Source organism: Monodon monoceros, unplaced genomic scaffold (assembly GCF_005190385.1).
Source record: "Monodon monoceros isolate NGI ecotype Baffin Bay Population unplaced genomic scaffold, NGI_Narwhal_1 Super_Scaffold_5, whole genome shotgun sequence".
In the NCBI taxonomy this organism is placed as follows: domain Eukaryota; kingdom Metazoa; phylum Chordata; class Mammalia; order Artiodactyla; family Monodontidae; genus Monodon; species Monodon monoceros.
In genome coordinates, this window is record NW_021703782.1 from 57,743,483 (window position 1) to 57,768,724 (window position 25,242).

Consider the following 25,242-nt stretch of genomic DNA (forward strand, 5'->3'; position numbering starts at 1 on the left):
CTTTTGCCTCCTCAGGTAGGTTTATTTCTAGGTATTTTGTTCATTTTGATGTGAAGGTGAATCAGATTGTTTCCTTAATTTCTGATAGTTCACTGTTAGTGTATAGAAATGCAACAGATTTCTGTATATTACTTTTCTGTCGTGCAACCTTACCGAACTCACTGATGAGCTCTGGTAGTCTTCTGGTGGCATCTTTAGGATTTTCTATGTACAGTATCATATCACCTGCCAACAGTGACAGCTTTACTTCTTTTCCAATTTGGATTCCTTTTATTTCTTTTTCTTCTCTGATTGACGTGGCTAGGACTTCCAATACTATGTTGAATAAAAGTGGCAATTGTGGGCACCCTTGTCTTGTTCCTGGTCTTAGAGGAAATGCTTTCAGCTTTTTCACCGGTGAGGATGATATTAGCTGTTGGTTTGTAATATAGGTCCCAAATCAATAAAATCAGGAATGAAAAAGGAGGAGTTACAACCAACACCACAGAAATACAAAGGATAATAAGAGACTACTACAAACAACTATATGCCAATAAAATGGACAACCTAGAAAAAATGGCCAAATTCTTAGAAAGGTGTAATCACTCAAGACTGAATCAAGAAGAAATAGAAAATATGAACAGACCAATCACCAGTACTGAAACTGAATCGGTAATTTAAAAACTCCCAAAAAAATGAAATTCCAGGACCAGGTGGCTTCACAGGTGAATTCTACCAAACATTTAGAGAAGAGTTAACACCTATCCTTCTGAAACTATTTCAAAAAATTGCAGAGGAAGGAACACTTCCAAACTCACTCTATGAGGCCATCATTGCCCTGATACCAAAACCAGACAAAGATATCACAAGAAAGGAAAATTATAGGCCAATATCACTGATGAACACAGATGCAAAAATCCTCAACAAAATACTAGCAAACCAAATCCAACAATACATTAAAAGGATCATACAACATGATCAAGTGGGATTTATTCCACAGATGCAAGGATTTTTCAATATCCACAAATCAATCAATGTGATACATCACATTAACAAACTGAAGAATAAAAACCACAGATCATGTCAATAGATGCAGAAAAAGCTTTTGATAAAATTCAACATCCATTTATAATAAAAACTCTCCAGAAAGCAGGCACAGCAGGAACATACCTCAACATAGTACTTGTTTTTTTTTATAAGAATAAATTCATGGACTACCAGTGTAAATTTTTTTAAGTGTCATGGGATTATACATGAGGGATCAGCTATTTCTTGGGTACAAGGGAAGATAGGAGAGTTGAGGTCAAAAGCTTAGCTTTATAACCATTTGACCTGAGCTTGAAAACCAAGTGAGATAGCTTTCTTACATAAAAAAGATAGTGGTGAAGGCATACTAAGTAAAGCAAATAGCAAATGAACAGAATTAAAATACATAGGAAGTGTGGGTTCAGTGTGCTAGAGATAGGGGAAAAGTAGGTTCTAAATGCCAAGCCAGATCTCTTGGACTTTATTTTGTGGGGACTGGAGAGCAACAGAAGTTTATGAGATAAGGAATTAATACCCTGAATATATAGAGAACTCCTAAAACTCAACAGCAAAAAACCAAAACAACCTGATTCAAAAAGGGGCAGAGGACTCAAAACAGACATTTCTCCAATGATACACAATCGGCCAATAAGCACATTAGAAGAGTACCTAACATCACTAATCATTAGGGAAATGCAAATCAAAACTAAAGTGAGATACCACCTCACACCTACAAGTTACTATAAAAATACATATATAACAATAAGTGTTGGCAAAAATGTAGAGAAATTAGAGTCCTTGTGCACGAAGTACAGAAAATGGTACAGCCCCTGAGGATAATAGTATGGCAGTTCCTCAAAAAATTAAAAAGAGAATTACCATAAGATACAGCAATTCTACTTTGGGGTATATACCCAAAGGAACTGAAATCAGGGTCTCAAAGAGACATTTGAATACCCATGTTCATAGCAGCATTATTCACAATAGAATGTGGTATATACATACAGTGGAATATTATTCAACCTTTAAAAGGAAGGAAAGTCTAACATATGCTACAAAATGAATCAAACTTGAGGACATTATGCTAAGTGAAATAAGTCAGTCACAAAAGATAAATATCGTATGGTTTCACTTATATGAAGTACAGTTAAACCTTGAACAACCTGTGGGTCAGGGATGCAGACCTCCATGCACTTGAAAATCTGTGCATAACTTTACAGTTGGCCCTCCATGTATGTGGCTCTGCATCCTTGGATTCAACCAACCAAGAATCCTGCAGTACATATTTACTGAAAAAAATCCATGTATAAGTGGACCTGCACAGTTCAAACCTGTGTTGTTAAAGGGCCAACTATATATACTTTAAAACAGTTATGATGATAAATGTTACATTGTGTATTTTACCACAATAATTAGAAATAAAAAAATTTACTGATATGATCTTTCTGAAATAATATTCCAGGAAGTACTGATGTATAATGCTAGCTTTTTTGTATCTTTAGATCCAGGTGTTAATTATTTAGAACAAAGTTAATCCAGACTTTAAAAAAAAGTTTCTGAGACAAGAATCACATCATCAAGTCTCTGCTTTGAAGAATAAATCTGGTTATCAGTGCAAAGAATGGATTTCAGTATGGAGGAGAAAGAGACTAGAGGACAAGAATGAGTTAGTAAACAAGCTTTCCAATAGGCAAGGAGAGGCCACGAACACCCTTAATATGACAAGTGAGAGTAAAATACATACTAGCAAATTTTAGAGGCACTAGAGAGTTGTAATCAATCAATACAATCTGATTACCAAACAAAGAAGAGAAATGAAGAAATAAAGATTCCAAGGTTTTCAACATCACACACTGTATAAAAGATCATGGTAATGGCAATAAATTTTAGAAAAGCAATAACATGTTTGGCTTGGTAGAGAGGAAATGAGTTAGGTTTACACATGATGAGTTTGAGGCTGCCTAGAGACATCAAAATAGATTTGTTCCAGAAAGGTGGGCCAGAAGCTTAAGAAAGTGGTACTATATTACAGAAACGTCTGAACCTCATCCACATATACTGGATAATTAAAGCCAGTAAGAGCATGTAGAATACAAGAGAACGCATAACAAAATCCTAGGCAACAGTAAAGCATTATTTTAGGTACTATAGAGTAATTTAAGGTGTTGATTTAAACCTAATGACATCTTCATGAAGTGGATATTAACTCCATTCTTCAGATTTGTAAAATAAAACTCAGAAAAAGTAAGCAACACGATTAATCCTGAAAGCTAAGAAAAGCCACTGAAAAACTGTAGAAAAATGGCAAGTTAATTTTATGTTAGAAAAATTCACTTAGGGGAAAACCACAAAAGATTAATTAATAAGATATTGCAATAATCCAGGAGAAAAATGACAAAACCCAAACTAAAGTAGTGTTGCTGAGAATTAGGAAGAAGGGAAAGTACATGAGGGATACAGGGTAGAATATACTGGACTTGATATAGACTGGCTGTTGGAGTTATTAAGTGGTAAGAATAAATAAGCTCAAATGATGGTGCCATTTACAAAAAAAGAGAATAAACTGTAGGCTTTCCCAGGATTAGGTTATTTTAAAAGCAGAATGTAATTTTTCTTTTTATACTTAATAAAAAATTTCTCCCTTCTGACTTTTTCACTGTAAGTTATTAGATAAGACCTAAGATTTATTCACAGTAATTTCTTCTTATTAACTTTCTTACCTTCTAAATCTCACCAATCCAGAATGCTCTGGCCATGGGTGTATGTTTTGTTTCCTCATCTCATTGAGAACTTTTAAAACATCATCTTCTCAGTAAAGACCCTGACCACTCTATTTCAAGTTGTTTCCCCACTTCCCATTCCCTTTCCCAGCTTTATTTTTCTCCATAGAATGTATCACCTAATTTGTAATGTATTTTACTTATTTATCACCATCTATTACAAGAATGCAGGCTGTATGAGTAGAGTTTCTTGTTGTTGTTGTTTTTCTTCTTTTTTCTTTTTCCTCTGCTGCATCCCAGTATCTAAAACAGTCCTGGAGCCTGACAAAATTTAATACTTAAATGGACGGATGGATGACAACAATTTTTCAGAAGAGTTTTCTGAAAGAGGTAGTACTCTTTATCACCAGGCATTTTATATCATTTTTCTTAAAAAGAAAAAAAAAGCTTTTTATTTACATTATCACAAAATCAGACAGCTTTGAGTCTGATAAGAACAATGCATAGGGCTCTATGAATCAGGCAGATCTCTTAACAATTCTGTGATTCTTTGAATTCAGGTGCCAGTCTTAGAAGTGTGGCCAACAGGGAGTGGTTTTCACTGTCCAGAATTTATAGAATAACGCTAATTAATCTTATTAGTAAATGCTCATGTAATTATAATGTAAGCTAATGGATACATAAAAGACGCAAAGTTGAACAGCTAAAGGTTACACATGTACTGTTACAGAACACATACATATTGAAATCAAATTACACATGCAACGTTTTGAGAAGATCAAAGGGAATCAAAAATGTTAGGATAACTAACACACTTTGGTCAAGTTCAAAACCTGAACTTAGACCAAGATATATTGTTAGAAATAACTTTCTAAATCTATAGAAGCTTAAGAGGAAAACAGCAGTTAAAGTTTATTCTCCAGAAAACTAACACTCAAAACTTACTAGCAAAAAGAAAAAAACAAATGTTGAGGGGAATCTTTCACATCTGTAAGTAATTCAAACCTCTTTTATTCTCTTTGATGTAACTGAGTAAATGTTTATATCCCCTTCCTTGCAGGTTTCTCCTGCAAGAAGATTTATTTTATTGAAGTATAATTGACTTACAATGTTATGCTAGTTTCAGGTGTACAGCAAAGTGATTCAGCTGTATATATAATATATATGTGTGTATATATATCATATATATGTTATTTTTCAGATTTTTTTCTCTTATAGGTTATTATAACATATTGAGTATAGTTCCCAAGAAGCAGGATTTTTGAAAAAGCAAGTTGTGTTGAAGTTAGAAATTGCTAACTTCAACTAATTATTCTCTTCTTGCTTCCCACCTAGCACTAATTCATAACAGATGGTAAAAATATTGGCCTTGGGGAGGGAGTGGGACGTCTGAATTTTGATAGTTGTTTTGGAGTGATTTTTTTCAGTGAAGAAGATAATATCTTCATCTTCAATAGTTGATAATTAAATATACTGAATTTTAGTACAGTAACTTTTCTTTTTAAAAGAACACTAACCTCAGTAAGGCTGGTCTCAATAAGGTGGAAAGATAGAAAGAATAAGGAGAAAAAAATCTCTGCTCTCAAAGTAGTATACATAATGATGAAATGTTTGTTGAAATTATTTTCATTATGCAATTAAATATGATTTGCAGTTTCAAGATCTACCAAACTCATATTTAAACATAAACACATGAACATATTCTAAAGCTTAACACAAATTATTTCTGATTTATCCCTGACAGTTTCCTTCATTAATTGCACTGTAAGTTACAAGACATGAAATAAAAAGCCATCAAGACGACCTTCAATGGATAAGTCCATCTATTGGCCTGTGTAACCAATATGAAGGAATATTTTAATATAGAATGGAATTTATAAAGATGCAAAGGATGAAAGAAATGGAAAATTCATTAATCAAACAATAAATGACCTAAATGACCTTTGAGGCATAAAGAGTCATTTAATATAAGACTGTAACCATTGCTGAAGCCTGACTCCCACCATCAACAGGAATGATGTTGGAAACAACACTATGTGGAAACCCTGAAAGATTATGGGGGCATCTGACCTGTTCTAAGATGAAGCACTATGGGAAAAGAGGCAGTCTGAGGTTAAGATGCTGTCACATAATACAAGGAAGTTGAGATACTATAGAAAAACTCATGGGAGGAACTTATAAGATTTAGAGAAGAGAAGCAAGAGACAAGAGTGTTTCTAAAACTGTGAAGAGGATGACTAACCACTGGCCTCAATTATGCTGTCTCTATTCCTCAGGACTACTATAAACCACTCCAGATCATTTATCCATTTTTGGTTCCCTAACTCCCCAAATAAAACCCAAAGTAGTAGATGGCTAGATGGACACACGGGGTTGAAGTGTAGTATTGGTGGTTAATTTAAATACACAGATTTTGAAGCTACAACACTTATGTTTAGATCCTGACTGTGTCACTTACTAGTGTATGACTATGGGTGAGTTACTTAGCCGTCTCTGTGCTGCAGTTTGTATAGTTACTGTACATAACTACCTCATCAGGTTGCTACAGGGATTAAGTTAGTTTGAAAAAGTGCTTAGAACAGTGTCTTGAATTGCATAAGTGTTTACAATGGCACAGATGATGATGATACACTCTCAAAACTAAATTTTTTTAGTTTTTAAAAATTTTTATACAATTTTTAAAGGTTACTTTCCATTTACAGTTATTACAAAATATTGGCTACATTCTATATTGTATAATACATCCTTGAGCTTATCTTACACCCAATAAAAACTAAATTTTTAAAAAAACTCTCCTCAAATCAGGTTTTAAAAACCTAAACTCACATAACCCTCCAAACAACTGAAGAAAATATTTTTATTCCCATTTTATAAACAGGTTCTACAGAAAAACTAAGAAACTTACTAGACTAAAAAACCGAACTAGAAAGTAGTCTAGCAAACAAATGCATAATAGGCTGATTCTAATCTGCTCTGCGAAACTGTTTCCATATAAGAGATTTTGTTTGATTTTATGTAAGTTACTAGAAGTTAAACTCTGAAAAAAGTATATTATCAAGTTAAAAACAAAAAATATATATAATATATACAATTTATATAATGTATAAAATCACTTTATATATATAATCACTTAAAACATTAGAAATAAAGTAAAAATTTGATGAGGGAAAAATATATTAATAATAATAGCAGCTGTCCATTATTAATTTTTCCACAAGCTAGGCACTTACCTAAACATTTAATATGCATGGTCTCATTTAATCCTATAAAATAATTACTACTGTTATCTCATTCTACAGATGAGGAAACTCAGGTTTTTAGAGGTATTTTAACTTGATAGGAGACATACAGCTGAAAAGCAGCAGAACTAACATTCAATTCCAGGTCTATCTGACACCAAAGCCTATATCCCCCCTTAATTTCTATTTATGCTGCTCTAAGGCAATACACATTTTATTGAGCCCACATATTGAAACTCAAACTCTTAAACACAGTGGAAGAACATCAAAGTTTAAAAACAAAACAAAACAATAATGCTCTTTACTTAGTTCTTTAGCTTAACATATACAGTCAAACACAGCATAGCTCATGCATTGTTGGGACTACTACTTAGGTAAGCAGTGTCCCCTGGAGCCTTAGAATTAAAAGTTAAGAAACTTTTTAAAACCTCTGGAAAACAAAAAGTGAGTCTCAAAATACTATTTCAAAACACTCTAAATATATGTAAATCATGTTGGCAAATGGAAGAAAACTGTATTTTTCACTGTTTCAAGAGATGTTATTTCCCTCCCCTGCCCACCTATAATAGTCCCTTGCCCACCTATAATAGTATAAAAAGTAATCAAGTACAGGTGATTCTGTTTATTGCTTTTTATTTACAAGAGAGTGTCTAAATTGAGAATTAAAATGGAGATAGTTCCTCTCATGAGATTGTTTTTACCTATTTATCTTTTGAAATCTTTCAGAGTATGTCTAAATTGAGAATTAAAATGGATGATATTTCCTCTTATGAGATTGCTTTTACCTATTTATCTTTTGAAATCTTTGTGTTTCTTAGCAATTTATATGACCCCTTCATATAAAAAATAGTAAGCCTTGGTCTTGTTTACTGCAAAATTTTCCCCCAGTTTGTTATCTGCCCTTTTAATGTTGGTCTTTTTGTTGTTGTTGTTAATTTTCAGAAATTTAAACTTTCATATAATGTAATCTATTTTCCCTTTAATTACTTATATAACTAATAACCTCTGTCTTCTATCATCTAGAAATGTGATAAATAATTCATTTATATTTTTATCCAGTTTTAATGGCTTGATCGTTTTTTAAAAAGGTGAAATACTTGAAAATTACATTACATGTTCTTTTATTTCAAAAGGTCTTTCAATAAAATGTTCTCTTGTTTCACAAGTAAGGCAAATAACAAAAAAGGAAAAAAAAAACAATGCAAAACATACAGAACAACACAGATTAAAGATCAAAAGTCCAAGTTCCCTCAAATTCTAATCAAGAGGTAACCCACTGTTTGGGATACATATTTTTTCTATGCATATACTAAAATGTACAGGAAAAAGTACGTATAGCTTACTGACACTTCACCTCTTCCCCTCATGATCTTAGCTCATACATCCCCAATAAAGACTAAAGGATGCTAGATCTGGAGTATTTTGATAGTAATTCTGAATGTCCAAGAAGGGAGATAGTACATCCATCCAAGATTTTCAGACTTATTTAATTATAGAATTCTTTATTCAAGTGACAGCAGTTCAAAGACCTGGTAATCTTTAAAACAGTGTTTTGGAAATGCTGGCTTAGCACTTCAGACAACCCCAAACTGTAATGTTTTGTGAATACAAAGTATGCAAATCAAATATTTAATAAATGAAAGACAACAAACTTACTTGGGATACACTGGTTCATAAAGGTACTTGTCCCCTCTTGTAGATGTTATATGAAAAAACAAGATGTAGCCATTTGCCGTCTGAAAGATAAATTTTATTTACCATGAATTAAAGGGTAAGGCTATGACTGTAATCTTAATTTTATATATTCTTACTTTGAAAACACTTCAAGAACCCCCTTTTGAAGAGCTATAGCTTAATTATGCAAATAAAAAATCACTTTGTTTCAATATAATCCATCTTGTTTAAAGTAACTCATGAAAGGGATTTACAGATTTCAAAATATTTCGTAGGTAATTGAAATCAATAGTTCATAACATGCTGTAGACATTAATATTCTAAAATAACTTTATTATTCAATAATAGATGATTATTTTGCAAAATATACAGAACGTTTTAAACTCTGGAATAATACGGCAAATAATTTTTCTGAGTTTTTAAAGCAATTATGTCACCAAATAGTAAGTATGATGAAATTCTTGACTCTACTCAAAGTTTATATAGTGTAACTTCAGAATAACATATTTTATACATTTCAAAATCAATCAATTAGCCTCTGATTTACTACAAAATATATCAAGACAGAAGTAAAAACAGAGCAAACCTCCAACTTAAAAAATTTGAACATCAGCTAATTTTTCTAAGTTAATAAAATGTTTTAAAAATATAAACTGTATTAAGTGAAGTAAGTCAGAAAGAGAAAGACAAATACCATATGATATCACTTATATATGTAATCTAAAATATGACACAAATGAACTTATCTACAAAACAGAAACAGACTCACAGACATAGAGAACAGACTTGTGGCTGCCGGGGGATGGGGGGGTGGGGGGGATGGATTGCGAGTTTGGGATTAGCAGATGCAAACATGTTATGCATAGAATGGATGAACAACAAGGTCCTACCGTACAGCACAGGGAAATATAGTCAATATCTTGTGATAAACCATAATGGAAAAGAATATTAAAAAAACGTATGTATATGTATAAGAATCACTTTTCTGTACAGCAGAAATCAACACACATTGTAAATCAACTATATTTCAATTAAAATATATATATAAATATTAAAACAAACAGTGCCATCATATGATCATGGCACATATCTGACTTGTAAAGCTCAAACACCAATTTTACATTTATATAAATACAGAAAATACAATATTTAGCTTTTTCTAAACAAACACTTTCAGGCATTAACAGAGTGAAGTGGCAATGTTTTACCCAAACTTCTTTATATTCACATTGAATTCTTATCATTTTAGAGGCAGGAGGGCTTTTACCCAAAGTAGAACTAAAGAAACTGAAAAAATTATTCAAAGTTTCAAGTTTCATTCCAGTACTGGTTTTCTGTTTTTCACATAAAGGAATGCCAGAGGAAATACTCAATTTCTTCAGCAAAGCCAGGTGTTTTGTTTCTAAGCTATAAACTTTAATATTTTAATGTATTCCAAAACTCTAATTCAACATATTGGGATACAAAAGAAAAAAGGTTAAAATCCTTCAGAAAAGATCATCATTCTAATTACTCATGTGCAATTTTTTATTCTTCTAATGTGAAAACTATGGGATCAAAAAGAAAATGGATTCAAATCAAACCATACTGAAAGTTTCAGACATCATGACCCCTATATAGATTAGTGACTGTTTAAAATGTGTAAACTCTACTGTTACAGGGGCTAGAAAAGTAAAATAATACGGTCTAGTACTTAGATGAATAACATACAACCACTGTCTGAATATCAGTCACTCAAGGTCAAAAGTTCAACATTTCAGAATATCAAATGCTAATAATGTACTCAGAATTTTAACAAGTGCTTAGAAGACTATAATGCCAGGAAAAACACAGCATCACTTTGCACCAGCATTTAGAAATTTTATACAGACAGTATACTAGATCAAATTACAAATAATGGCTTGATTTACTATTTTGGTATTCTGTATCAATGATCTTTACCAAGTTTCTATGGCTTTGCATGTATATTAAATGCTATTTATTTCCAGATCTCAATGACATTCATCAGTGATAATTTCATGAACAGTCCTGCCTTTGAACAACTTTAAAAGTTTTGGTAGTAAAAACATGATCATCCTTAAAAAGTAGCATCTTTGTGTATCTATACCAAAACTGTTTTTATGCAGTGTTATGATGGCCCTTCTCTTCCTATCCCCAAAATACTGCAAAGAAGTATATAACTACTGCTTACTCTGTGGGCAACAATACCAATACCTTCTTCGAGTATACATCCATAAACACACGCACACACCCCAAAACTAACTTTTCTAAGTTAATGAAAAGACAAAATAAAGAACTTCGAAGTTCTCTTTCCTGTTATCATCCCTATCTTAACAATATTTTTTTCTTCTCCAAAGTATATTACTGGATTATGTGCCTTTAATTACAGAGGCCCAACAATCTGTAGGCAACTTATATGACAAGTCCCTTTCTTTTGTCTATCCATGAATTAGGGCCATAAGGTCATAAGGATAAAGGTATTGAGAGGATAAAAGAAAATCACTACTTAAATAGAGGATGGAAGAGAGAGACTTGTCTCTACTAATGCTACTTAGAAGAAAAAGAACTAGAAACAATAATGTAAAAGGATATTAATAATGCAACAAATTATCAGAGAGGTATGAATATTAAAGTTTCACATCATTTATTTCAATTGCAAATCTAGTAACAGAGCTTTTAAAAAAACATGCAAACTACCTCACCTAATTCCACATTTTAAAAAGAAGAGATTGAATTCTACAGGTGGTGGTGGTAGTTGATATGGTTATCATTATTATTATTATTAACTGCCTGTTTCTATTCTGCTTTGTTTGGGCATTTGGAAAGTTTTCACTTGCCACCCCAAATTAAATGTATTTTTAAATTACTTTATGATTGATGCATGACATATATATTACAAATAGTAAATTTCTGTAAACAGGAGTAATTAAAATCTAACCGTGTCATGAGACAAATCAACTGCTATATATAACTAATGCTTAACCTGTAGGCAGCATCCCAATACTTTCCTCTACCAACCCAAATACTTTTTTGTACACGAATTCACCAGATACTTTAGAATTCCAAGTCATAGTGCATTTCTTCCTCAGCATATACCATTTTTACCATAAAGAATAGGACAGATTTATGCATCTGGCTCCAGTGACTTGAATAATGGCATCACAGAGATTTCTGTAATAACTTAAGAGAGAAGGATTTGATGAGTTAGAGATGTATCTTCTATCCCAACATACTGTCATATCAGGTTTCAAATAAGGCTGATAACAGACTAGCATTTTTTAATTCTTTACACTGGTTTATAAATGATGTTCTCTGTTTTTAGCTTTATTGTTTTGTTATACATGTTCAAGTATATAAAATTACTCACCCCAAAGCATACTAAGATAATGATCTAACACTTTTGTATACACTTTCAGACTTTGTACATTCATACCTATGAATATATTTAAATGAAAAATAACAAAAATGGTTATAAATAACACATTCTCTCAAAGATAGGTGAAGAATATCTTTTGATACAAATAGTCCTCAAAAATTATTATATTATTACTAGTTCTATGACATTGTTTTATATCAGAATACTTAAAAAAAAGACTTCTGCTTCCAACGAAGATGGATTAAGCTGAAGTCAATTTGTGCTCCCATCTGAAACAAACAACCAAAAAGCAAACAAAATATATGAAACAATGGTTTTCAAAACACTGACAAGCAATGAAGGCTAGTGATCCCTGACAGATGGAAAACAACTGAGGTGAGTTCTATGATTGTTCCAGCTTACTCTCTTGAGTTTCCAGGTCACAGCACTGAGAAGGGGAATAGAGACAGAGCCTGGCAGACTCCCTGAGTTGAGAAGATGATGTTGAGAGTCCAGGAAGATCAAGGCACTAACAAAATTTATATGACAGAATACCAGAGACAAGAGAGCTGCATGGAGAAAGAATCAAAGAGCACCAATAAGCACATGCATGTGAGGATACTACCAAGGCAGAAGAGAAACCAAAAGGATTAGTAAAGGGAACAGTGCATGGTGCTCCAACAGTCCTGAAAACAGTCCCTGTCCCACCAGCAAGACTGAGGAAACTCATAACACACAGGGCATTGATTAGAATGCTCAGGAAGGTAGTCCTCAGGTATGGCTGTGGTAAATTGACTTGTTTTTTGTTTTTTGGGGGTTTGTGTTTTTTTCTGCAGTACACGGGCCTCTCACTGTTGTGGCCTCTCCCGTTGCGGAGCACAGGCTCCGGACGTGCAGGCTCAGCGGCCATGGCTCACGGGCCCAGCCGCTCCGCGGCATGTGGGATCTTCCCGAACCGGGGCACGAACCCGTGTCCCCTGCATCGGCAGGCGGACTCTCAACCACTGCGCCACCAGGTAAGCCCTAAATTGACTTTTTAAACAAGAATAATAGCAATGTATGTTGGGGTCTTACCATATATAAAAATAAAACATGTATAATATATGTTCCTTCACCCCAACAGAATTAAACTAGAAATTGATGACAGAAGATTTCTGGAGAACTCTCAAATATTTTGAAACTAAATAATATGCTTGTAGGGCTTCCCTGGTGGCGCAGTGGTTGAGAGTCCGCCTGCTGATGCAGGGGACACGGGTTCGTGCCCCGGTCCGGGAAGATCCTACATGCCGCGGAGCGGCTGGGCCCGTGAGCCATGGCCACTGAGCCCGCGTGTCCGGAGCCTGTGCTCCGCAACGGGAGAGGCCACAACAGTGAGAGGCCTGCATACCGAAAAAAAAAAAATAATAATAATATGCTTGTAAATAATTCATGAATAAAAGAAGAAATCAAGACAGAAATTTAGAAAAATACAGGATACTAAAATTTGTGGGGTGTTATTACAGCAGTACTTAAGGGAAATTTTATAGCTTCAAATACCTGTATTAGAAAAAAAGAAAAATGCCAAATCGGTGACCTTTGGTTCTACTTTAAACAAGAAACAGATGAGCAAATGAAACCCAAAGTAAACAAATTAAAAAAATATAGAGGAAATAATACAGATCAGCATAGAAATCAGTGAAGTAGAAAATAAAAATAAAATCAATGAAAGTAAAATCTGTTTTTTTTTTTTTAAAGATCATTAAAATCGATATACTTCTAGTCATACCGTCCAGGAAAAAAAGAAAGAGAATAACCACTATCAGAAATGAGAGAGGTGACATCACTACATATTCTACAGATATTAAAAGAATAACAAGGGAGTACTGTGAATAACTTTATGACAGTAAATTTCCAGCTTGGATGAAATGGATGGGTTCCTTTAAAGACACAAACTATTAAAACTTACTGAAAAGAAAGAGGTACCCTACATAGGCTTATATCTACTAAAGAAATTGAAATTTCAATTAAAATCCTTTCCACAAAGCAGAACAAAACTCTAGGCCCACATGCTATCACTGGTGAATTCTATCAAATACTTAGAAAAGAGATATCAATTCGACACAAACTCTTCTAGAAAACCAACAAAGAGGGAACACTTTTGATCACATTTTATGAGGCCAGTATTACCCTCATACTAAAAGAAGACAAAGACATTCTGAGGAAAAGAAACTACAAGCCAGTATCGCTTATTAACACAGATGTAAACTTTATAAATAGTTTTAGCAAATTAAATCTAACAATTTATTAATACATCATAAGTAAATGGGGTTTATCCAGGAATGCAGGGTTGGTTTAACATTCAAGAATCTACAAATGTAATTTACCATATTAACAAACTAAAAAAGAAAAATAGTATGATAGTCTCAATAAATGCAGGAAAGACATTAGAAAAAATCCAATATAACATTACTAATTAAAAATTTTCAGCAAATTAATGAGAGGGTTAACTTCCACAACTTGATAAAGGGGATTTACAAAATATCTATAACATGATTCTTCTTTTTTTAATATTTATTTATTTATTTATCTTTGGCTGCACTGGGTCTCTGTTGCTGTGCATGGGCTTTCTCTAGTTGCAGCGAGCGGAGGCTACTCTTCGTTGCGGCGTGCAGGCTTCTCATTGCGGTGGCTTCTCTTGTTGAGGAGCACGGGCTCTAGGCACGCGGGCTTCAGTAGTTGTAGCACACGGGCTCAGTCGCTCTAGCTTGTGGGCTCCAGAGCGCAGGTTCAGTAGTTGTGGCGCACGGGCTCAGTTGCTCTGCAGCATGTGGGATCTTCCCGGGCCAGGGCTTGAACCCGTGCTCCCTGCATTGGCAGGTGGATTCTTAACCACTGCACCACCAGGAAAGCCCCATAACATGATTCTTAATAGTAAAAGAGTAAATGCTTTCCTCCTATTCAAAATTGTACTGGACAGTCTAACCAATAAAATCAGGCAAGAAAAAGAAATAAAAGGATCCAGACTGGAAAGGAAAAAAGTAAAACTGTTTTTTGACATCACTGTCTATACAGAAAATCTGGCGGAATCTACAAAAACGGTACTAGAATAACTGAGTTTAGCATGGTTGCAAGATACAAGATCAATAGAAAAATCAACTGCATTTCTATATACTACCAGTGAACAATCAGAAAATTAAAATACTGTTTTCAAAAACATCAAAAAATATAAAATACTTTGGGATAAACCTGGCAAAAGATGTGAAATACTTGTACACTGATAACAAAACACTGACAAAGTTAAAAATATCTAAATAAAGGAAGAGATATATGTTGTTCACAGGTCAGAAGATTCAATACTGCTAAGATGACAACTCCCCCCAAATGGATCCACATATCCAATGCAATGCCAGTCAAAATCTCAGCAGGTATTTTCATAGAAACCGACAAGCTGATGCTAAAATTCATACAGAAACAAAAGGTCCTAAAACACTGAAAACAACTTTGAAAACAAAGAACAAAGTTGAAAAAGTAACACACTGTGATTTCAAAAATTATTACAAAGCTAGAGTAATCAAAAGTAATACTGTATTAACACAGACAAATATATCATGGAACTGAATAGAGAACACAGACAAAACCCCACATACATGTGGACAACAGATTTATGACACAGATGCAAAAGAAATGCAGTATAGAAAGGATAACCTTTTCAACAAACGGTGCTGGAACAACTGAATATCAATATGCAAACAATTAACTTAGATCCATATCCTGCACCATATATAAAAATTAACTCAACATATATCAGAGACCTAAATATAAAACCTAAATCATAAGACTTCTAGAAGAAAGCATAGGAAGAAGATAAAAGCCATTAAAAAATAAACTAATGAACCAGACATCATCAAAATTAAGTACTTCACGCATTCAAAAAATAGTGTTAAGAGAATGAAAAGACAAGTAACATACTAGGAGAAATTCTTCGTAAAGCATATGTGTAATAAAGGACTTGAATCCAAAATACACTAAGAACTCTAGAAACTCAACAATAAGAAAGCAAAGAACCCAATAAATAAAATGGGCGAATGATCTGAAAAGACACTTTACCACAGAAAACACACATGGCAAATAAACAAATGAAAAGATGTTCAACATCATTAGTTATTAGAGAAATGTAAATTAAAACTATAATGGGATACCACCACACAGCCATTAGAAGAGCTAAAATTAAAAAGGCACACCTTAGGTTGGCAAAGAGGAATGAGAATTCTTGTACCCTGCTGGTAGGAATGTAAAATGGTACAACTACTTCGTAAGAAGTTTAGCGTGTCCTTAAAAAGTTAAACATAAGGGACCTACCTTACGATCTAGCTGTTCCATTCATGGCTATTTACCCAAGATAAAAGGAAATATATGCCCATATAAAGATTTGTACATGAATGATCATAGCACTTTTATTTAAAATAGCCTAAAACTATAAACAACTCAAATGCCCATCAACAGATAAATGGATAAACCAACTGTGTAAGATACTCAGCATTAACTACTGATCCATGACAACATGCATGAATCTCAAAATAATTATGCTGAGTAAAAGAAATTAGAAAAATGTCATAGCACATATTGTACGATTCCATTTGTTTAAAACTCTAGTAATCTGTAGTGACAGAAAGCAAATCAATAACTGGTTTTAGAGGGAGGTGAATCATGGCAGGATGGAGGAATTACAAAAGGGTACAAGGAAACCTGTGATGGATCTGTTCACTATCTTGACTAGCTATGGTTTCAAAATTTATCTAATTGTACATTTCAAACATGTGCAATTTATTGTATATCAACTGTACTTCAATAAAGCTATTTAGAAAAGAGGAATGGAAGTGATGGTCCGACTTAGAAACTTCTGCTTCTTGAAAAGCTTCTACCATCACAAGAAAGGCCTTATCTAGCCTACTGGAAAATAAGAGGTCACAAAGAAAACCAGAACTGACAGCTACAGTCAACTACCAGATATGTAACTAAGGGGCTATCCAGCATCAGTGGAGCTGTCAAATGACTGTAGCCACATCAGTACTTGAGGTGAGATTAGGAGAACCATATGACCAAACCCAGAGCAAATCACAGAATGAGAGTAAACAAATGGCTGTTTTGAGCCATCATTTTGAAGATAATGGTTAAGTGTGAAAAATAACAACCCTAACAAAAATAGTATAATTTAAGGAAGTATAAATAGTATAATTTAAAGACACCAAGTTATGGAGACAAGAGCAAAATTCAAAGAGATCCAGGAGAATAGCAGAGTAATCACTTCCAAAACAGTGTCTGGTCACACCAAGATGGGAAAAAAAAGAAAAAAAAAAAGAGAGATGAATGGGTGCTATTTAGAACACCGTACTCCTCTACAATTTGCTGTATTCCACTCTCTTATAATACTTTGCTTTCAGCTGTTATTTGGTGACTCAATACATTAACATGCTGGGAAGGGGAAAAAAATCACAATGAAACAACAGGAATTCTAAATTAAACTGATGTCTTTCCCTTATTCATAAATAAGTTATATTCTAATTCATGTCACAGTAACTCATGTTGTGGCAAAACAATCTACATTTCCATTTAGTTGGGTGTGAAAGAGAATATTAAGAGTAGCAATGAGAAATAGAGTTGGAATGGCAGGTTGAGGCCAGATCACAAGATGCTCTGAATACTAGGCTAAGAAGTTTGGAACACATTTTGAATGCAATGGGAAGCCACCAAAAGGTTTAAAGTAAGAATAATATAAGTGGGACTTTCTTGGTGGTCCCGTGGCTAAGACTCCAAGCTCCCAGTGCAGAGGGCCCGGGTTCGATCCCTGGTCAGGGAACTAGATTCCACATGCCTCAACTAAGAGTTCACATGCCTCAACTAAAGACCCCCGCATGCTGCAACTAAAGATCCCACATGCTGCAACCAAGATCCCACGTGCCGCAACTAAGACCCGGCACAGCCAAATAAATAAATAAATATTAAAAAAAATAAGAGCTGTGATTCAGAAATAGCTATGAATAATTTAGATGCATTTCAAGTAGACAAAAAATGTAACTGAAAGTTCTGAGTTCTAGGCAATCTACAAAAGATACTAAAAGCCTGTGCTAAGGCAATGACAATGAGAATAAAGAGAAGAGGATGGCAGTAAACTAGAGACAGGACTTAGCAAAATACTGGTGATTGGATGGGAACACAGAACCAAGGGACTCCAGGTTTTTTCCTATTATAAGCAAAGCCTCAATAAAAATACTTATGCATATGCCTCAATATGCTGGTGCTACTATTTGCCAGATAGAGTCCTAGAAATGAGACAGTACTTCAAATTCATTTTAATGTTCCTTGAGCATGGATATAGATCAATTGTCTAAAACTGAGGAAAACTGTAAGGATATTTATAGTCTGGTAACATGTCTACAAAAATGATATTCTACTTCTGATGCTCAGAGAATACACACTCCCAAAAGCTATGGGCCAATTCTTAAACTGGTAAAGGATTTTCTTTCTCACACCCCATTAAAAAACAGTGTCAGTGAGATTTCTTTCTACGGTACAAGTTGATAAGGAGGTGACTGTGGTTCTGTTGATGATCCAGTACTAGAATTTTTAATATAACTGACATGTCAGAGCATACAATGACTATACCTGGGAATCAGGGGGAAGGCCATAAGAAAATTAAATGGGGATGACTGCTTTGGCTTTGACTTAATGTGCAGAAAGAGAGTGATGCTGTATTGCTCTATAGGTCATACAACTGTATATCCTTCTCACAGAGTCGATCAATGATTTTTTTTGTAGAAGCAAATTTCAAAGCGTCTCCTAGATTCAGCTTTATTCCATAATAGCTAGTAAGATTAAACAACCATGCTAACAGAGAAAGGCAGCAAGGCAAAATTATTAAGACTTTCAAATTCTAGAACCAGCCTTCATGGGTTAGAATCCCATTATCAGTGATGTGATCTTAGGCACATAGTATTTATGTAATCTGGGGCAGGTGCTTTAACCTGTCTACCATAGTTAGCTCTACTATATGGTGGAAGCAATAAAATTACCTACCTTTAGAGGAGTGTTTGTTTTATGTATTCAGGTGTTCCTATATGGGTGCATACATGTTAACATATGATATCCTTTTCTTATATTAATCCTTTTATCATTGTATAGTGTCCTTTTCTGTCTTTCTTTATGGCCTTTGCTTTGAAGTCTATTTTGTCTGATACGAGTATTGCTACCCCCACTTTCCTGTCATGCCCATTTGCATAAAGTATCTTTTTCCATCCCCTCGTTTTCAGTCTATGTGTTTCTTTTACCCTAAAGTGGGTCTCTTGTAGGCAGCATGCTATAGGTTCTTGTTTTGTTATCCAGTCTGCCACTCTCTGTCTTTTGATCAGAGCATTTAGTCCACTGACATTTAAAGTAATTACTGATAAGCAGATATGTCTTTATTGCCATTTTAAACCTTGTTTTCCAGTTGATTTTGTATTTGTCTTTTGTTCCTTTCTTCTTTTTGTTTTTCCTTTTGTGGTTTGACAGTTTTCTTTTGTATTATCCTTGAGTTTTCTTTTTATTTTTTGTAATCTATTGTGTGTTTTTGATTCGTGGTTACCTTGATTTTCAAATATGTTAACCCATTACTATATCTCCTTGCTTTAGACAGGTAGTCATGTAAGTCCAAACACATTCTAAAAGATCTGTATTTTCTTACTCCTCTCCCCTACATTTTGTGACTCTAATGTCCTATTTTACATCTTCATGTTATCCTCTTGCCATTCACTGTAATTATAATCACTTTCACAAAATGTTTTGATTTTTTAAAAAATCTATGTACTGGCTTCCTTAAGTGATCAAACAATCCCTTTATGTACTTGCCTTTCCTATTGTGATTTCTCTTTCTTATAAAGTCTCGCTTCTTTTCTATTTAGAAAAGACCTTTCAATATTTCTTTTAGGATAGGTTTAGTATTGCTGTATTCTTTTAGTTTTTGCTTGTCTGGGAAATTCTTCATCTCCCCTTCTACTCTAAATGATAATTTTGCTGGGTACAGTATCCTAGGTTGCAGATTTTTCCCTTTCATGACTTTGAATATACCTTGCCACTCCCTTCTGGCTTGCAAAGTTTCTGTAGAGAAATCAGCTGATAGCCTATGGGGGTTCCCTTGTAACTGACTGACTGTTTTTCTCTTGATGCCTTAAGAATCCTCTCTTTATCTTTAAATTCTGACATTTTAATTATAACATGTCTCAGTGTAGGTCTGTTTTAGTTCATTTTGTTTGCAACCCTCTGTGCTTCCTGTACCTAGATATGTTTCCTTCGTTAGATTTGGAAAGTTTTCAGCCATAATTTCTTCAAATACACTTTCAATCCTCTTTTCTCTTTCTTCTCCTGGGATCCCTATTATGCGTAGATTGGAATGCTTAACATTACCCCATAGATCTCGTATGTTGCTTTCAATTTTTTTTTTATTTGTCTTTCTGTCTGCTGTTCTGATTGGGTGATTTCTGTTATTCTATCATCCAGATCACTTATTCATTCTTCTGCCTTATTTAGTCCACTGTTCATTGCCTTTAGCTCAGTTTTTATCTTGGCAATTGAACTGTCTAATTTTGACTGGCTCCTCTTTATAGTTTCTAGTTCCTTGCTACAGTGATCTGCATTTCTATCAATAATCTTTCTTAATTTCTTTAGCATTTTTATTACCTCCTTTTTCAACTCAGTGTTTGGTAGAATGGAGAGGTTTCTTTCATTTTGTGTTCTTTCAGGGGATTTCTCTTGTTCTTTTAATTGGGAGTAGTTCCTCCAATTTTTCATTTTACTCATATTTCTCTCTCTGAATTCAGGAGAAACAGTTATCTACTGTGGTCTTAAAGGGCTGTTTTTTATTTGGGAGCATCCCTGTGTAGCCTGTGTGAGTCCAGTGTTTTTGGTGCAGGGCCTGTATTTGGTATGGATGCCTGCCATGTTCTGGCCGTTATCTCCTTGACAGAGGGGTTGTGTTGTGGTGACCAGAGCTTGCACTGGATGTTGGGCGGGGCCTCTTCTTTGCTCTGTGGTTGTCACAGCCCTGTTGGGAGCAGGGTCTGCTCCCCAATTGTTGAAGTAGAAGCCCCCAGATCCAGTTCTAAGCTACAGTGTGAGGTAGGCAGGACTGGAATGCTCTCACTAGGAAAGGGGTCTCTGTGTATTTTTCTCCAGGAGCTGTCCACCAGGACGTGCAACTCCATGATGTCACCTGCCACCCGGTGCGTGCACCCACAAAGTACAATATTGCTGGCACTGCCTTCAAACCAGCCTCCGTTACAGGAGCATCAATAATCAACAGACTCATACATTTCTCAGGGATGTGCAGGCTCACAACACCACTGGTGCGAAAACCCAGCAAAGTCGCGCTCCTGCACCCACTATGGGAGTGCTGGTAATCTGCTCAGATTTCAGCCCTGCCTTTGCACGTGCACACCCACTCTGGTGGCGCTTGCACGCTCCCAAAACTTGCTGGTGCACATTTCCAAAGTCCGCAGTGGCTGCAGCCATGCCCCGCTGGGAGCATGCTGACAATGAGGCTGCCATGGTGGGCCCACACCCTTCCCTTCGTGTGTTGACAATGGGGCTCCTATGGCAGACCTGCGCTCCGTGCCAGTTGCATCCCAGACCACACTTCAGGCCCTTCAGGCTATCTCTGCACAGCCAAACCAAGTCCCCTCACCAGGTCTGTCCGCTGAAGCCCGAGTTTCAGCATCCAGCCCCTGCACATACCGGCAGGCCTGCATGTCGGGCTGGAAAGTGCACCAATGTGCAAGGACCGTCTATGCTGGTCTCCTTCTACCCTGCCTGGCTATAAGCTGGCTCTTGTATTCTCTGAAGCTCCCTGTCTGTCTCAGTGGACCTCCCAGCTGGTGAAGGAGGTTCCCAGGGTGAGGAAACCTTTCTTCTTTCACAGGTCCCTCCCAGGGGTGCAGGTCCTGTCCTGATTCCTTTTTATTTCCCCTTTCATCCTAACCAGTTACGTGGGCATCTTTCTTGAAGCTTTGGTTGTATTAGATCTTCTGCCAGCTTTCAGTATGTATTCTGTGAGAACTACTCCACTTGTAGATGTATTATTGTATGTATCTGTGGGAGGAGGTGAGCTCCATGTCCTTCTATGCTACCACCTTGACAGCTTGCCCCTTCTTGATAAAATCATTACTGAAAGGTAAGAGACTTGGAAGACAAATTCAGGAGGTCTGCAAATAATGAATTAAAGAAAGAAAACAGGTATGCTAACACATATATATGGAATTTAAGGAAAAAAAATGTCATGAAGAACATAGGGGTAAGACAGGAATAAAGACACAGACTTTACTAGAGAATGGACTTGAGGATATGGGGAGGGGGAAGGGTAAGCTGTGACAAAGCAAGAGAGAGGCATGGACATATATACACTAACAAACGTAAGGTAGATAGCTAGTGGGAAGCAGCCGCATAACACAGGGAGATCAGCTTGGTGCTTTGTGACCGCCTGGAGGGGTGGGATAGGGAGTGTGGGAGGGAGGGAGACGCAAGAGGGAAGAGATATGGGAACATATGTATATGTATAACTGATTCACTTTGTTGTAAAGCAGAAACTAACACACCATTGTAAAGCAATTATACTCCAATAAAAAAAAAAAAGAAAGAAAACAGGGCAAACCTTGTTCTATTCTTCTCTTATTTAGGAAAAAAGAGAAAAAAAAATCCCTAGCTGCAGAAACAGACTGAAGTCTTCAGATTGAAACGCCTAAGACTCAGGTTTAATTTGGGTGGATTGGCCCGGGGTGGGAAGGAGGGAGGCAGGCAGAGGGAGACAATTTAATGAAAAAAAAAAAAAAAAAAGATACAATCTTGTAAGTAAAAATAACTTAATTTCAATCACAAAGAGAAAAAACTTTCAGAGAGAAAGAATAGGTTTCCTGAAAAGGGGAAAGACTCAGATTAACACTAGACTTCTCACTAATAACACTAGAAACCAGAGGGCACTAGAACATTACCTCATAGCTAGGGAAAAAAAAAAAAAAAAAGAATCTCAATCTAAGAATCCTGTACCTAGACAGGATATCCTTCACCATGCTTAAAGAACAGTACGTTCAGATATTATTTAATACATGAATGCCCACTGTGTGCAGAAAATGCTCTTGGCATTGAAGCTATAGTGAAAATAACAAGCAAAAAGATATGGAACTAATATTCTGGGTTTGAAAAATGGACAGGGACTTCCCTGGTGGTGCAGTGGATAAAACTCCACACTCCCAATGCAGGGGGTCTGGGTTCGATCCCTGGTCAGGGAACTAAATCCCACAGGCATGCCGCAACTAAGGGTTCACATGCCACAACTAAGGAGCCTGTGTGCCACAACTAAGGAGCCCGCGAGCCACAACTAAGACCCGGTGCAACCAAATAAATTAAAGAAAAAAAGAAAAATGGACAAACACAGGCAACCTACAGAAGAGGAACTGCAAAGGGCCAATAAATATAGGAAAAGGTGCCAAACCTCACTAGCAACAGAAATTAAACAAATGGAAATTAAAATGACAACACCATTTTTCACCAATCCAATGCAGGCACAATGTAGGTAAACAGGAATCTTAAGAACACATAAGAGTGACTCTGGAAACTGACACAATTTTACGAAAAACTGATTTGGCAATATTCATTAAAAAGAATATACATATACACTTTGACCCAGCAATCCTACATAGGGAAAAGTGCCCTAAAGAAATAAATGCGCCAATACAAAAGGGTATATGTATAACGATGTTTACTGTAGCACTGTTTATAGTTGCCAAAGGTGCATTAAGAGAAGAATAGCAAAGAATATAAGAAACTTCCACACTATGGAATATTATACAAATACTAAAACTAATAAGTTGGAAGTATATGTATTAATCTAGAAGGGTAGTCATAATATACTAAGTGAAAAAATCAAACTGCAGAGTAATGTGTAAATTAAGATGTTAATTTTGTGTGAAAATAATGAAAATTTCTATATTTATCTATTTAAATATCTACTCATCTGTAAGTTAGAATCCTATGCAAACTTTCAAAATCAAGTTACAGAAAAATGTTGAAGTGAGACAATATTCATGATATAACATGTCAAAAAAGCTGTACAGTAGCTTTCTATAAAGAAAAAAATATGTTTTCAATAATCCTCTACCTATGAAAACTCACAGATTTATCAAATGTGCTCCTCATGAACAGGTGACATAACATTATAGTAATATCACTTTGGATTTAAAAACAGACTTCAATAGCCTTTCAAATTCTATGTACTATTAAATATAAGTGTACCTGCAAACAACCGTTAAAAAGGTATAGGAACATAAGTAAAAATTAATGATTATCTGTGAGTAGTGAAGTTATTTATTTTTTCTTGTTTATCTCTACAATTCTCAGATTTTCTTCATTGAACATTTATCCCCCTTATTAAAAACTAAAACTTTAAAAAATCCAATTCTCAAAACTATAAAACTCCTAAAAGATAACATAACAGAAAATCTACATGACCTCGGTTTGGTGATGACTTTTAGATACAACACCAAAGGCACAATCGATGCAATAAACTGATAAGCTTGACATCATTAAAATTAAAAACTTCTGCTCTGCAAAAAATCTGTCAAAAGAATGAAAAGACAAGCCACAGACTGGCAGAAAATATTTGCAAAAGACATATCTGATAAAGGACTGTTACCCAAAATAACAAAAAACTCTTAAAATTCAAAAATAAGAAAACAACCCAACTAAAAAATGGGCCAAAGACCTTAACAGGCACCTCACCAAAGATATATGGATGGCAAATAAGCACATGAAAAGATATTCCAGAGCATATGTCGTGAGAAAAATGCAAACTAAAACAAGGAGATACCACTATACACCTATTAGAATGATCATAATCCAAAACACTGACAACACTGTCAAAGACGTGGAGTAACAGGAACTCTCATTCATTGCTGATGGGAATACAAAATGGTACAGCCACTCTGGAAGACAGTTTGGCAGTTTCTTACAAAACTAAACATAGTTTTACCATACAACCCAGCAAGCGCACCTCAGCGCATGAAAGGAGTTGAAAACATGTCCATACAAAAACCTGCACATAGATGTTTATACCAGCTTTATTCATAACTGCTAAAATTTGGAAGCAACCAAGATGTCCTTCAGTAGGTGAATGTATAAACTGTAATACATCCAATAATTTAATATTCATGCTAAAAAGTAATGAGCTATCAAGTCATGAAAAGACATG

General features: G+C 35.1%; 1 protein-coding gene across 4 annotated transcripts in view; it reads right to left on the reverse strand.

Annotated features, from left to right (window-relative positions):
- The window catches only part of RIC1 (RIC1 homolog, RAB6A GEF complex partner 1), a 140,294-nt gene that overhangs the window by 70,340 nt on the left and 44,712 nt on the right, over positions 1 to 25,242 (reverse strand). For all 4 annotated transcript variants that reach the window (XR_003790913.1, XM_029204067.1, XM_029204068.1 and 1 more), the window contains exon 3: positions 8,621 to 8,700. Coding sequence is in view for 3 of the 4 variants with exons in the window: in XM_029204067.1 (XP_029059900.1) it covers positions 8,621 to 8,700 (80 nt within the window). In the remaining variant the exon portion in view is untranslated. The remainder of the gene's footprint in view (positions 1 to 8,620; positions 8,701 to 25,242) is intronic.